This window comes from Ochotona princeps, chromosome 30 (assembly GCF_030435755.1).
Source record: "Ochotona princeps isolate mOchPri1 chromosome 30, mOchPri1.hap1, whole genome shotgun sequence".
NCBI lineage: Eukaryota > Metazoa > Chordata > Mammalia > Lagomorpha > Ochotonidae > Ochotona > Ochotona princeps.
Genome location: NC_080861.1, coordinates 10,293,262 through 10,309,315, shown reverse-complemented (window position 1 = coordinate 10,309,315; position 16,054 = coordinate 10,293,262). Strand labels below are relative to the sequence as shown.

General features: G+C 37.9%; 1 protein-coding gene across 2 annotated transcripts in view; it reads right to left on the bottom strand.

The window, feature by feature from the left end:
- UBE2E2 (ubiquitin conjugating enzyme E2 E2) overlaps positions 1 to 16,054 on the bottom strand; it is a 183,292-nt gene that overhangs the window by 162,436 nt on the left and 4,802 nt on the right. For both annotated transcript variants that reach the window (XM_058657023.1, XM_058657022.1), the window contains exons 2-3: positions 14,567 to 14,750; positions 5,517 to 5,567 (exon numbers count right to left, since the gene is read on the bottom strand). In XM_058657023.1, the coding sequence (XP_058513006.1) occupies positions 5,517 to 5,567; positions 14,567 to 14,742 (227 nt within the window). In that variant the 5' untranslated portion in view covers positions 14,743 to 14,750. The remainder of the gene's footprint in view (positions 1 to 5,516; positions 5,568 to 14,566; positions 14,751 to 16,054) is intronic.

Sequence of the window (16,054 nt, the reverse complement as noted above, 5' to 3'; positions counted from 1 at the left end):
AGCACTAACAAAAATTTTGGATTATTCAATAATGTTTCATCTACAGAAAATATTTAGATTGGTAAATGTAATAATCACTATAAAGAAACTACTCTGATGCATGAAAGAATAGTTTCCTGAATGTATTAAACAATGAAACAGCTATGAGAATGACAGTATTACATGTCAGAGAATAATAAACTCCTATGAAAAGCACTTGAGTAATAAATCTGAATTAATAACCAAGCTATAAAGCTGGACAAACTAAATGATAATTTTTTGTTGGTATTACAAAATATGATCATTTATTTTTCAGACACAATCTTGAACTGTTCTTTAGGCTGCAAAGAACAGAAGAAAAGAAATAAAATTTGGAAAGACGACAAGTGATGGGCACTAAATTTTATCATTTAGCATTTTATTAGCAAACAAATAGTCTTAAATCTATGATCAAAAGCAAACTTAGCATTCTGAAACAGAAAGCCAGAAATTTTTTATACTTTTATTAGGGTCATTATAACTTCTCTTGGTATTGAAATAAAGGTACACGATTGTAAACAACCACGCATGAAGTTCTCCATTTGAACTAACAACTATCTAGCCATTACACCCTAAGTTACTTGTGCTGAAGTGAGAAGTCAACCTCAAAGTAAAGACAAAAATAACTACACACAGACTCTACATAAATAAGGTAGCTCAATTTGAAAATCACAAAAGGCATGGAACAAGAACATAAACAAGCTTGGAATTCTTAAAATTCTAAGCTAACAATGGAACATACGTGACATCATACTTTCATTTCTGTCACACTGTACGCAAATCTCAACTTTGCAGCTCTGCAACCTGTGGGTGCTATAACAAATAAGTACCATTAACAGTTCTAGCCACTCTGCCTATTATTATTTAAATAGTCTTTGTCTTCATAAAATCTGTAGGAAACCACCCAAAACTATATAAAATGAGTCAAGAACTTCTGGAATTATTTAAAAATGTTTCTAAGCTTCCTGCATCAAAGAAAAATGCGACAGAAAAAAAATCATTCGATACATAACATGATAAAGGCTCCCAGTATATACTCAAATCTTATCATGTAAATGACGTCATAATTATGCCAGCATTCTGCTACCTACACATATCCACATAAACTTAGAGCTAGTCATAGTGTATCCATACTAGTAATGTGCAATGCTCCAAAAAAGACCTGACATTGGCTTGCCAAAATGTATAAAATATTACATACGAAAATACATATATGGATATAAAAAGGGGGAGAGGAATGAGTACAGCTTTCTCAATTTTAACATTTGCAGATACCACAGAGACAAACCAGTTTCTGCCAATAGTATCACTACTGGCTTTATCTACAGATAACACACTTTGGAGTTTTTCTTTACACTCTTAACTGCCTCTTTAAAACCACACTATCAGGGGCTGATGTGCTGCCTTAATTGACTAATCCTCCATCTCCAAGTGCAGGGATCCCATATAGATGCCGGTTCTAATCCCGGCAGCCCCACTTCCCATCCAGCTCCCTACTTGTGGCCTGGGAAAGCAGTCAAAGACCGCCCAAAGCTTTGGGACCTTGCACCCAAGTGGAAGATCTGGGAAAGACTCCTGGCTCCTGGCTTCGGATTGGCTTGGCTCTGGCCATTGTGGCCACTTGCAGAGTGAATCAACAGACAGAAGATCTTTCTCTTTGTCTCTCCTCTCTGTGTATCTGACATTCCAATAAAAATAAATATAAAAAATTAAAATCCAAATTTTAAAAATTAAAAAGATAAAAATAAAACTCCAACCACATCATTATATCTTAGTATCTGTCCTCACAAAAATAAGGATTCAGTATTTTTCCTGTATTTACTTACTTAAGATATGCTTTAGCAATATCAGATCATAATAGAACTTGAATTTAACTTCTTTGCTAAACAGAACAAGTTGTCCTCTAGATGACAGAATTTTTAATTATAATTGTAATCTTTAGATTGTCTGGCCCATTTGTTACCAGCTTTCTACTAGCACCAAGGAAACATAAATGAACACAATGGCATTCACAGCTTTAAGACTGTACCTTCGATAATTTGCGAAGAATTATGAAAGCCACAACATGCAGGCACATCAGGAGCACCGATTCTGTCATGAGTTCCACAGGTCTACAGCATCAATTTTTCACTATGTCATCTGGCTAAGCTAGTGTGTTAAGATAAGCAGCAACAGTAGCCAACAGCACCTCAGTCTCTGCTGACGGCACCAAAACATCCCTGGTTCTGCAGAAGTGTCAGGAGAGAACCTTTGCAAACACCGTGGATCAGCTATGTTATACAATACAAACAGCTGAGGGCAAGCAAAATACATTCAGATGTTCACAGGCAATCCTCCAGGTATATACTGAATTTCACCCCCAGAATGTTTATTTACTATACCTGCAGCTTCATAGACTGATTTCTGAAGCAGAAACTACTCAAGCTGTGTATTTAAACCAAAATGTAGAAAATGCACAACACCATTAAGATAATTTTAACCAGGCTTCAAACATAAAACTGTATTCTTCTTTTCTAGCTTATTCAAGGATGACAAAAAAACCCTGAAAGTTGTACAAGTATGTATTTTCTATAAGAACATATAATGCAACTTAGGAAATCATTTGTAGCTATGCTTTCAAAACATTTGTATTTATTCAAAATCAGAAAAATAAATCTAAACAATTATAAATTCCTCCAAAATGCCTTACATAAACATACCTATCTGCACTGAATGATGTAACTCAAGGAACATTACCAATAGTTTCAAGTGACAGATCTGTACAATACTTAAACACATGCTTAAATAAGATTCCATGAGCTGCCTAACCAGACATGAGTAGGAGAAGCACCAAAATTCATAGGTTCCATCTCAAATCTGGTAGACACACAGAGCTGGACTGCACTAGTCAAAGTTCCAGGAAGAAAAAGGATAAACTGCATTCTACATGGAATGAGACACACCCTAATCCCCACCCAGACAACCAATAAGTTAAATATTTCTCCACTCTGCCTGCCTACCCAGGTGAGCCCATAGATGTTTCCGCACACATAAAGTTGAGCTGTGACAGGAGATTAACTACTTCCCAAAGAACCAAAAAAAGGCAGGGGTTCTGAGAGGCATGTGTGCTGGAAAAGGGATTACAAAGGGAGAACTTAGGAAATTTCTTCTGAACTAAGATATGTGATAAGGAAGAGGCTCTAGTTCCTTCTATTTGGAAAACAGCTTTAGCTTGTTCGTTTTTGCACATTAAGTCATTTTGGCACAAATGAAAGCAATGGAAAACTTCTAAAAATCAACCACAAAAGCACTATGCATTAGCTTCGGTCAAAAATAAGAGAAGCTACAATTATACCTCACTTGTCTTTCTAAAGATAGTAACCACATTTTCACTGAACTATATGGGCAGATTTACTAGAAACCACATTGAAATATTTGACACCAAACAACCTGAAGACCACAGTAATCCACTTAACAAGCATGCCAAGTATCTCGTTGAAGTAGCACTGGCACACAGAAAATGTAAAACTAATCACCACTTAGCGAACAGCCACACAACAGAGGAACCTCTAGATGCCAACTGGCACACAGTGGAAAGGGAAATGATCTTTCTCTCTGCCTGACCCAGCCCAAGCAACTATTCTGGAATCAGCAAAAGCAGCCAAAGCCACTGCACTGCAAACTTAACTTCAATGGCACAGTTAGAGGATACCCAATCTCCAGACCACATGAGCCAGAGAATCAACCAGAGCAGCTCTCCTTCCTGATGCTGTCTGAAAAGTTTGTGACTTCTATACTTAAGTGTGAAAAACTATTATACATGTTTAGCTTTATTTGTAAAGAAACTTACATTTGAACCAGTAATGGCACCATTAACTGATAAAGTCCCATGAAAAAGCAAATCTCCAAATCTCACATGACACTGTATTTATAAACTCTTCTTTTTGGCTTTAAATAATGTTTTAACAATTTCTTTAAGTAAATAATAATTGTTATATTAACTCCCTTCCTCAGCCTCTCAAGTCTTTCTGCATTTTACCATACCGATACAACCAGAGATGAATTATTGTATGTATTAATCAAAACTAAATTATTCAACATTTATCAGAAAATAAAATGCTCAATAGCAAGGTGAAACAATCTACATCGTATTGTATGTGAATTTCATTTAAACTCAATAAAACAAAGTGTTTAGTTTATTTTGCCTATAATGTTATAACTTAAGCAAGGAATACCAATTAAATTCACATACTTAACAATTCAGTTGTTTACAAAGGTTATGAAAATACATAATGTATCTTAAAAAGACTCAAGCTATTACAACAAGCACTATTCTAAAAAGCAAGAGATGTCAGATGTAATTCAAACTGGAGTTTTTCCACAAATCAATCCATTTACATGAATTTGCCACCAGAAGCTAAGCAACAATCTGTTATCTAAAACAGCTTTGATATTAACAGTTTTAAATGTGATGAAAAATCTCACATTACAGTTTTATCTAACAAATTTCTGCTCTAACTGAAGCATTCTTTAACATAATTATCCCAAGTGCATATATATATGCAAAAAACTATGTAAGACTGACCAAACATGTTAAGCCTTATTAAGAACTTTACTAAACAAAACAGTTGTCATCTAGTCAAATATCAATATAACCATCTGCAAAAATGTTTACTGTTACTAATATTTATAGTTAATTTTTCACATAAAAATGAGATCCATAAAGTAGAAACCATATCAAGCAAATTCTACTTCCATTCAATGTTACAAACATTTTCATTTCACCTGCCCTCTCAACTTTCACACATCAGGCTACCAATTAAAATGATGACAGTTTCATGTTGGCTTGGTTCCAGCACTGACCTAAATTCAAAACCAAAATAAATGCCTTTAAAAAGTCAAACAGCCAACTTCCAAATACTGTGCCAGACCCAGGACACAGTATAAGGCAAGAAGCAATTTTTCTCTACTTTTTCTATGTACCTGTACAACATTAATCACTCTCAGGCAAACACCTTTATTTCCCATAAGTAAACACCAACCAGAAAAAAAAGAGGCAAGTGTTTTATAACACGGCCTCAAATCACCAATTCTAATACTACCAATAGCCATGAGAAATGATGTAAACCAAGAAGAAAACACTGTTTAATGTTCTTACACCTTTTTAAAAAAATCTATTTCCAACAAAATAACTGGATAATGATCAACTAGAGAATATTTAGCCACACTATTATTCCATAATATAAAAATCATTTAATGCCATAACACCTCTACCATTAAAGAAAATTATATTTGTTATCCTATCAATTCATATACTGCTCTTCCATCACTCTCTTTCGGGCAATTCCATTTTATCACCACAAACATATTACTGAAAATGCTATTTCTGTTCAGAGACAACAAGCACCATCTCCCACATCCACTTAAGCCTAATTAGGCAGTTTACACCAACAATTTCGCGGAAGACCAAGAGTTCAAACACTCTACAAAAGATGTACATAAAATCCTTAAGTACTCACCTACAGTTGGGAGGAGGGTCCAATGTAATTTCTGCAAGTTCCTTCTGAATTCTTTAAAATAAAAAAAAGAACATTATATTGAATATTTTCCCTCTTCTCCAAAAAATCTGACTCTGATATACACTTCCATTCTTATCTGAGACAAAAAAAAAAAAAAAAAAAAGAAAAAGAGAGGGCACTTCATGCTACCTACATCAACACTTCTAAAGGCCCAAAGTGGCCAGGCCAGGGCTGAGTCTGGAATCCAACTAATCAAGCCCTTACTGCTACTCCCAGAGAATCTATCTTAGCAGGAAGTTGGAGTCAGGAGCCAGAGCTCAGCATCCAATCCAAGTATTTGATTGTGGGATATGGGCATCTTGACTGCTAAGCCAAATACCTGACCCATTTCACTTAAATTATATGTGCAGACATTAAAGTGTAACATTTAAGTACTATACTTAAATAGCATCATTTTCTTTTCAGCATTTTAACTTAAAATACTAATACAATTTAAAACAACATGTATTTTTAAAAGGTAGCAATTTGGGCATGAGTGCCTGATTCTACCTACATGGGCAGGCTTCTGAAGACCTGGGGATATGGGATTGCAGGGGCCTGGGAAATTGTACTGGTAACGTGTGCAGGGAACTGGGGACTCATGCCCAGGCAGGCAGAGCAAGTCGGGGGCAGGGGAGATGAGAGATCTAGGTTAGCATGCTGGCATGGTGTGCTGGCGCACCAGACTTGGGAAACTGTGAGCATGCTTGGATCTTGGGTGGGTGGAGAGGTATGGTCCCATGCCAACATGCATGCCAGGAACATGGATCCCTGTTGTGTGGGCAGAGCTCCTGGCCAGCATGCCATCCCACCAGAAAATTGGGCTTGGGAAAACCATGCTGGGGAACCCACGTACTCCTTAGGTGTACTTGGCTGAAACTGTTATTCAAATACACAAGATACTCCTTCCCGAAGCTTCTAAGTTAGAAGGAAGTTGGGCCTTCAGGCTGGACATCATTCCCACTGCATAAGACTCCTCCTAGAGCCCGGCGGCGTGGCCTAGCAGCTAAAGTCCTCGCCTTCAAAGCCCCAGGATCCCATGTGGGCGCCGGTTCTGGTCCCGGCAGCTCCACTTCCCATCCAGCTCCCTGCTTGGGGCCTGGGAAAGCAGTTGAGGACGGCCCAATGCATTGGGACACTGCACCCGCGTGGGAGACCCGGAAGAGGTTCCAGGTTCCCGGCTTCGGATCGGCGCACCGGCCATTGCGGCTCACTTGGGGAGTGAATCATCGGACGGAAGATCTTCCTCTCTGTCTCTCCTCCTCTCTGTATATCTGACTTTGTAATAAAAATAAATAAATCTTTAAAAAAAAGACTCCTCCTAATATTACAGAAATAATTACTATCATGTCATTGCATGAGTTTCATACTGGGAAAAAAATTCAAGTGTGGCTCTCTCCTCCTGTCATTTTCTACTATATGTTTAACTCCATCTAGCAAGCTATGCACGTATTCAAAGGCAAACAGAGCTGCACTGTTTTCTAAGACTATGCTTAGCAATCTCTCAACTATCATTCATGCCTTATTAGACTTTGCTAAATCAAATAAAAATTCTCAAAACCGTTTCTACTCCTTGTGCATTAGTTTTTAAATATAAGTCTATTAACAGCTGGATGCCTCTACTCTGGCAATTATTGTGATACTATATGGATGATAGCTGACTAAAGTATCTTAAAAAAAACAAGAATCTGAATAAAAGCTTCTGTACTCACAATTTCATTCATGTGTTTTGAAGACAATAACCACAGCTACAAGAGTAAATGGGGCTCTTTCAGTAGCACTGGGAACAACTTATTCAAGGCACTGTATGCTACTAAAGTAATTTTCCTTTCCTTAAAATTGTGATTTAAAGTTGAAGAGCATTATGAATCAGAACAAGATTAATAAACTGATGGGGGGAAACCTTTCATTTTAATTGTGCTATGCCATTAATTGAGTCCTTGGGCAAAAACACCACTTGCACCGGCTCACCGGCACCTTCTGTGCCTCACTTCCCTATGCTCTAAAATAAAGACATTAAGTAGGACAAACTCTGCGTCTCCTTTAACACAGTCTAATTGCCTTCTAATATATATTTTATGATGTATTCATACACTATCACATCATATGTCCATATTAAATGATAGCTATTTCAAAGATGAGATCTAAGAGAACAACTTGTATGGATAAAATGCATAAATGTAGTTCACACGAGTGAACTGCACTTTAGTGTAAAAAGTGTAAAATGTATAAAGTTTACACAAAAGTATAAAATGTCCCAAACTAAACGGGTAAGGGCTGACACAATAGCTCTACTGGCTAATCCTCCTCCTCTAAGCACCAACATCCCAAACAAGCACAGGTTTGTATCCCAACTGCTCCACCTCTCACATAGCCCCTCTGCTTGTGGCCTGGGAAAGCAGTCGAGGACAGTCCAAAGCCTTAGGACCTAGAACCCATGTGGGGAACGTGGAAGAAGTTCCTGGCTGCTGGCTTCAGATCAGCTCAGCTCCAGCCATTGAGTTCATCTGCGGAGTGAACTAGCAGATGGAAAACCTTTCTCTTTGTCTCTCCTTTTCTGTGTAAATCTGCCTTTTCAAAATAAATAAACAAATCTTGAAAAAAAAAAGACATGGATAAATTCAAGATAAACATGGCAAACTACTAAGCATTACACATACATCCACCTCCTACTCATTCAGGACCCCAAGTGAGAAGGAGGGAGACACAGAAAATGTAAAAGGAAAGACAACAGATAAATATGGGAGTAGTCACCGAAGAATGAGAAAGCTCAGGGCTATTTCTGTGAGACAATGAGGGTAGACGTAAATCAAATAGGTTGAGCAGGTGCAGAGTATATGAAAACTAAAACTTTGAAGAGGATAGAGTGAGGATAGGAGTATTCAACTGCAGAAAAACAAAAAGGTACTAAAAAAACCATTCATCACATATGAAGCAAAACTGTATCAAGAGACAAACATTCAGGAAAAAAGAAAAGGTTATGATCTGGTTTGTCTAAACACTGCCTCACTGGGCAGCCCGGGGATCACTACATTGGATTCACAAGAAATCTAATCCTGATGTGCTGCTTATTATGGCATTCCAAATTTACTTGTAATAAATACAGAAACAATTTGTTGGTCTTACTTATAGACAAAAGCACAGAAGATTGCAGTTGCACTAAACAACGTAAGTGATATTAACTGTGGACACGAGAGAAACAAAAGTAAGTGGAGCTAACAGAAACCAGCTAAAAGTGATGAGATGGAAGACCTCTCCAGTATCCCATTCTGCAACGGAACCAAGAAACGCTGCCGAAATTGAATCAAGGAGAAACAGGGGCTTACACATATTCTTTCATGTATAAAGATAACCAATAATCTTTTATAATATCACTATCATTAACTGTTAGGAAGCAAATGGGATAACAAACTAAACACATATATAAGAGCAGGGAGTCAAAAGTTATTTTGTTAGCAACTTAACAAACAAGAAATGAGTACATTATTTACAGAGATGCAGAGTCAACACAAAAATAAAACCAAAGGTGGCTAAAACACTTGGCTTCACGAGAATCAAACTGGGATGGTTGGAGTGTACAAAAAAACTGTCACTTTCCATTAAAAAAAAAGTCTATTGCTTGATCTGTTATTAGAAAGATAAATAACTCTGACAAATTGTTTTTAAACTCAGATTCCTAAAGACTATGCTCAAACTATCAAAGAAAACTTTCTAACATAGAAGAACTTCCATGGAATGCTCACATAACATATCTTCCTTTTTATGCTTATACTGCCCCTTTCGGTTATATGATATTTTTCTGTTCATAGCATTCTATGACAGAACTTGAACCCCTCCAGATAACTATAATTCCAAATATATGTTATTCAATACAAAAGGTAATTTACTGATAAATTCAACAACTCTGAGCAATGGGTCAAAATATTAAAATATATTTTGAGCCATTATTATCTTAAAATGGTTATATTTCTCTTGACAGAAGATTACACTAAGAATTGCCATTTAAATGATTGCATGATGTCCTACTGTTTTTAACGACAGCAATTCAGTTCTATCCCAAATGTTGTTATCATGGTTTGTATTGAGTTTCTGAATCTTGATGTGTGAAACAAGGAAGGTAGTGACTTCAGGCACTTGTTCCTTATGGTGCACAAATATTTTGAAATGTCTCAATAATTGCCACCTACAGATGATGGTCTTAGATGATTAAAAATGAAATAAATACTATAGAATTTCCCAAGTAATACTCTTATCAATTTCCATTTAAGAGAAACTAACTGGAGTAGGTGTCGGGCACAGCGGTTAACATACTGCTCGGCACAACTGCATCTACAGTACAGTGACTAATATCAAGTTTTGCTTCTGTTTCTGAGGCCAGTTTCCTATGGGCCTGCTCCTTGGGAGGCAGAAGGTGAAACCTCAGGTAGTTAAAGCCCTCCCTCCTATGTGGGAGACTGTGGTTGAGTTCCCAGCTTCTGACATAGGCATGGCCCAGGTCTGACTGAGGAGAACAAACCAGCAAATGCAAGACATCGGGTGGGTGTGTGTGTGTCCCTCTCTCTGCCATGCAAATAAACAAATAAGAATGTGTTTCAAGCTATCTAAGGCTATGTGTAATGTTATGGCAAAAGACTGAGGCAAATATCTTGCTAAGTCAAAAAGACTTCTTGCTCATCAGAACTTTTAAGACAACATTTTAGACATTAACCAACCAGACAATTGACTAAATTTCCAGACACTGCCACTTCTCAGGTTACTGTGATACTAAAGTCAGCAACTTAGGTCATCCCTAAGACATGTCACGAGCAAAACACAAACTGAACTTCAGTTTCTACGACCTCCCCTAGCAACTACTCCGGGAAAAACTTACATGTAAGTATAAAAAGGACATTGTGTTAGAGCTATTATTTGCTCAAAGGAGCAAGGTGAGGTGAGGGTTACCTTAATGATCATTATTCATTCAGATTTAACTGAAAAATACAGTATCAACATTATTATGGACAACAGAAAAGACAGGAAGCATTCATTTTTAGTTTTCTTAGTTGACAGAGAGAGAGACAAAAAAAAAATAGACAGGCAAGTGAATCTCTGCACTGGTTCATGAACTCAATGCTTACAACAGCAGGAGACAGGCCAGGGTCAGCAGCAAAAGCCAAGAATTCAGTCCATGTCTCCCACCTGAGTGAAAGGGACCCAAACACTTCTGTCACCCCCTGCAGCCTCCCAGGGTACGTGCTGGTGAGATGTTGGAGTCGGAAGCCAGAGTCAAGAAATGAACTCAGGCATGATGATGTGGGATGTGGGCACCTTAATCACCAGGTCAGATGCTTAGCCCCCAAGCACTCATTTCAAAACTAACAGAATGGATTAACAGTACTGAACAAAGTAAAAGCACTGCACAAGCACACATACAACACATATAACTATACATCTTGTGTTAAAGGAAATTCAGTTATTCATTCTAAGCCAAGAAGGCTGTGGATCCATGGACATGGATATTCACAAAGGTTCTTTCTCAGTAGTTATTTAAAAAAAAAATCATCACACTTTGTGACTTTCTATATACTCCTATCTGAATTCCTGTCATCTAAGAACTGCTTCTATTGAAAAAAAAATCATTTTTTAATTTGAATGACAGAGTTACAGAGAGAAAAAGAGGCAGAGATCTTCTATCCACTGGTTCACTCCCCAGATGACCACGATGGCCAGGGCTGAGCCAATCGGATACCAGAAGCCAAGAACTTCCTCCAAGTTGCCCATATTAGCCCAAGGGACCAAGAACTTGAGCCATCTTCTGCTTTCACAGGCTATAACAAGGAGCTGCATCAGAAGATCAGCAAGGACATAAACCAGTGCCCATATGGGATCCCAGCACTTACAGGTGGGGGATTAGCCAACTGAGCCATCACACCAGGCCCTATTTGGTTACTTTTTAAAATGGAAGATTTTTCTCTCCTTCTCTCTGTAAATCTGCCTGCCCAATAAAAGCAAATAAAAACCTTTACAAATAAATTAGTTAATTAAAAATAAATTATACATTTAGAATCAATATAGTAACAACAAAAGATTGTAAACAGCAGTAGTACTTCATTTTCATGTGGAAAACAAACTTAGATGTACTCATATGCTGAAAGTTCATGCCAGAATTTACCTATAAATGTAGTAAAACCTTAGAATCTAAAACCAAATACAAGTCAAAGGACAGCATTGAATTGTGTGTCCAATACAAAGTATAATGTCTACAGCGAACAAAAGTAATTTGAAATCAATGTGATTTAAAATTCATATTTACAGAATATGTCTAGATTCGGATGATACAGCATGATCAATGAAGATCTCAAAATTGATATTTCACTGAAACTAAGCTCATTGATGAGTTTAGTCAAAATCACCTAAATTTGTCACTACACAGACCAACTAAGCACATACAAATAAACTAATAGGCTTTGATAAGAATATGCCCTTGCTTTACAGAAACAAGTTCTTGCCAAAATGCAAAGATATAACTTTAATCTTTATCCTTACTCTAGAAAAAGACAAAGGTTAATTTACACTACTGTTTAAGCACTCACTGAAATGTTTGCTCTTACACACATCACTACTCAGTAACACCTCAAAAACAAGTTTTCACAAAAACACATTCCAAACCACCAAATTATTCTGCAATTACAGCATCTTTTACAGAATAATCCAGCTTCTGTGTGTAAAAACACTTTTCCGTAATTACTAGAGAATATATCACATAGAATAATATATACTATGAAATATATTATATAGAATAACCAGCACTTAATTATTTTGAGTTTAACAATAACATTAAATCCTCTGAGGCTAACATACACCTCATCTTCTGAACTGGACTCAAAAAATATCAAACTGTAGATTTTAACTGGCACAAATTTGGGGTAAGGGCTTATACTATGAGGCACTTAACCCTTTTATCACATTTAGTCCTCATGACAACCCTGTAAAAAGGGCACCATTTTACAAAGAGAGAGAGAGAGAGAGAAAGGCTGAAACTCAGACATCACATGGATTTGACTTAGGCATTAAATTTATTTATTATAAAATGTAATCCTGGCTTCTGTCTAGCTGCATCTTAACAGTTGCAAGTTTGTGGAGGTGAAAAAGCAGTAGATGAAAGTTCAGTACCTTTTAGAAATTGGTAATTAAGAAACATTTTTATACTAAAGATAAGCAGTAAATAACTAAGTCATTTCATACACTGTTACCCAAAAGCCACCAAAAGATCTCACAGAGGGAGATCATGAGTCACAGTTGAAACGCTTCAGATCCACAAGAATGAATTTGCCAACAGGGATTCTTTGAGACAAAAAGCAACAAATCAAAAGATACTTCCTCCTCTCTCCAAATGCAAGGACACTACTGTGTCCACTGGGCCCTGTCCTGGACTCTCCACACACACCATCTCTACACTCACCTCTAGCCCCTATTTTCAAAGGAAGAAAGAATGTTACTGCTACAGTTTACCATGAAATTCATCACTGGGGTTGAATATATAACCTGCACTTTCTACAGTACAACTCCTTTCACAAGCCTCTAATTCTTCACCCCAAAATATGATTTTGAGGTACAGGAAGGGCCCCATCAAGCTGCTAACTGGCAGGCCCAGAAGTGAGCCCACAGGCCCAGTAGAACCCCACTTTCCAGGGTCTGGTGAGCCCATCTTGTCCCCCTTTTCTAATCAACCAAAGAGGCCTGTGGGGACCAAGATCATTTTCTCATCTAAGAAGATGCACTTGGACACCTCACAACCTCCTTCGTTTCCTCTCAGTGCCATGTTTGCCCTGCTTTTTTCACCCATTCTAACTGAACTCCCATTTACCAGCAGCTAAGCACTTAGTGTTGAGGTCGGGCGGCGGCAGGATGAGCCAGGTGAGTCCCATGGACTCCTGATCTATCTGATAGAAAAACAAACTGAACCCTTTTCTCCACACTGGCACATTCCAGTGCAGAAGTCTTAACGATCTAAAGTTCGTGGCTCTCTAACTTTCTCCTGCGACAGAGATCAAGAGTCAGCATCACAGCCCCCAGCAGGTTAACCCGAACCCTAGACACCTTGGGAAGGACTGCTGACCCCTTGCCATTGCTTTAACATCTCTCTTCAGGAACCCTGATAAGGTTCTGTCCCCAACCCATGAACTCACCGACTGACCGGGAAACAAGGTCCATCAGCCAAAATGAGTTTCGGTCTTTGGAAAAGGAGTTCCTTCTAATCCCTATCATCCAATAACATACGAAGCTATCCCTCAGAAGTGAGATGTTCCACTATGCCTGAAAGTCATACAGCATGGGAATAAAGTGAAATTAACACCTACAGACTGCTTATATTTACAATTCCAACTTGATGTTTTTAGCAAGTGTTAAAAATAAGAACATAAAACCACAGGATCAGGAGAGACTACTAAATTTACCTTCCAAATGATTTCCCAAGAAATACTGTATTACATAACACTACAAAAACGAATTCCTTCTAAATCCCAAAGATATGTCAATCATCATACTTCCCAAAATTAACTATTCTCTAGGGAAAGCACAAAAAAAATCTGTATCAAGACTGATCCATTGCCTCAGGTAGTGAAATCAAGATGTATTTGCTAATTCCAGCATTTCTTACTTTCAAAGAAAGTAGTAGAACATAAGGTCTCACTCTACCACTATTTCAATAGATTCCTAATGTCTAGTCCTTTCTAATCAATGGGAAAAAGTTTTTATGAACAAGTAAGTATAAACTAAACATCATACATTACAGACATGTCTACATAGGCCTAACATCATAGGTCTATTTTATGAATCTGCCACTCAACCGATTTAAAAATCAAAAAGTTTCCTACAATTAGAAAAGTATAAAAGAAGTCATCATAAAAAGAAATGAAAAAATACATGAACTTCACTGCCCACATCTGAGACCATTAAAAAAAAAAAACCCAGAGACTAAATGCGTCAGAAAGGCAAATCTGAAGATAACATCATACCAAAAACAAAGTTACCGTTTAGCACTCGTTGACAGTTTAGCAGCTGTCTTGCTGGATATTTTCCCCTCCTTCTTCTTGGGCTGTACTTGCTCTCGCTCTGGCTCCTGCTGGACACTTTCACGCTGGTCTCCATCAGAACTTCCTCCACTAGTGCTTGGACTGTCATCAACTCTTGGTGCCTCAGTGGACATTTTAGACCCTGTATTAAAGAAGCATGAATTACTCAGTTGTGGGTAATGTACTTCCAGAAAAGAAAGTGAACCTAAAAAAAAAAGAGCACGTACAACTTAGTACAAAATGGACTGAATCAGTCATTTACAAAACAATGAGAGTTAGCAAAACTTTTCTTACATCCATTAAAAACATGCTGTGTCATGAAAATGTAAATTACTTTTTTAAGATTTATGCATTTTTATTGGAAAGTCAAATTTACAGAAAGGAGATACAGAGAGAAAGATCTTCCTTCCTTTGGTTCACTCCCCAAGTGGCTGTAACAGCCGAAGGAGCAGAGCCAATCCAAAGCCAGGAGCCAGGAGCTTCCCCCAGGTCTCCCATGTGGTGCAGGGTCCCAAAGTCTTGGGCTGTCCTTGATTGCTTTCCCAAGCCACAAGCAGGGAGCTGGATGGGAAGTGGAACAGCCAGGACATGAACCAGTATTCATGTGGGATCCCGGCACAGACAAGGTAAAAACTTTAGCCACTAGGCTATAGTGCCAAGCAAGAAAATGCTAATTTCATACACAAAATGTTCATAGCAAAATTATTAACACTAGCCAAAACATAAACAGTTTAAATATTCACTGACAAATTGATTTTTTTAAACTGTTATATACTAGGGCCAGTGCAATAGCTCAACTGACTACTCCTTTGCCTGCAAGCACTAGCATCCCATATTAATGTCCCAGCTGCTCCACTTTCCATCCAGCTCCCTGCTTCCAGTCTGGAAAGCCTTGGGACCCTGCACCCACATGGGAGTCCCAGAAGAAGCTCCTAGTTCTTGGCTTCAGATCAGCTTAACTCCAGCCATTGAGGCCATTTGGGGAGTAAACCAGTGGAAGTCAGTTTTTTTTCTCTGCCTCTCCTTCCCTCTGTCAATCTGCATTTCCAATGTAAATAACTAAATAATAATTAACGTGGTTTATCCTCAGTGGGTTAATATGTAGTCATTAAAGAGGAACAGTATTCTGTATCTACATGCAACACAGAAGACTATCGAGTCAAAGCAGCCAGACACAAATGATCACAAACTCTATGATTCCATTTATATGAAATATCCAGGATGGGCATTCATGAAGAGTTAGATAAGGGGCCAAGAATGAGGGGCCAATGCAGACTGCTGCTAAGGAGTACAGGTTGAGGAAAATTTTTTAAATTAGATAACGATGTTGCACATTCAAATGGCAGAGCAACAGAGAGGTTTACTCCCCAAACAGCAGGGGCTGGGTCAGACTAAAGCCAGATATCAGAAACTACATTGGGTGTCCCACATGTGGTCCATCACCCA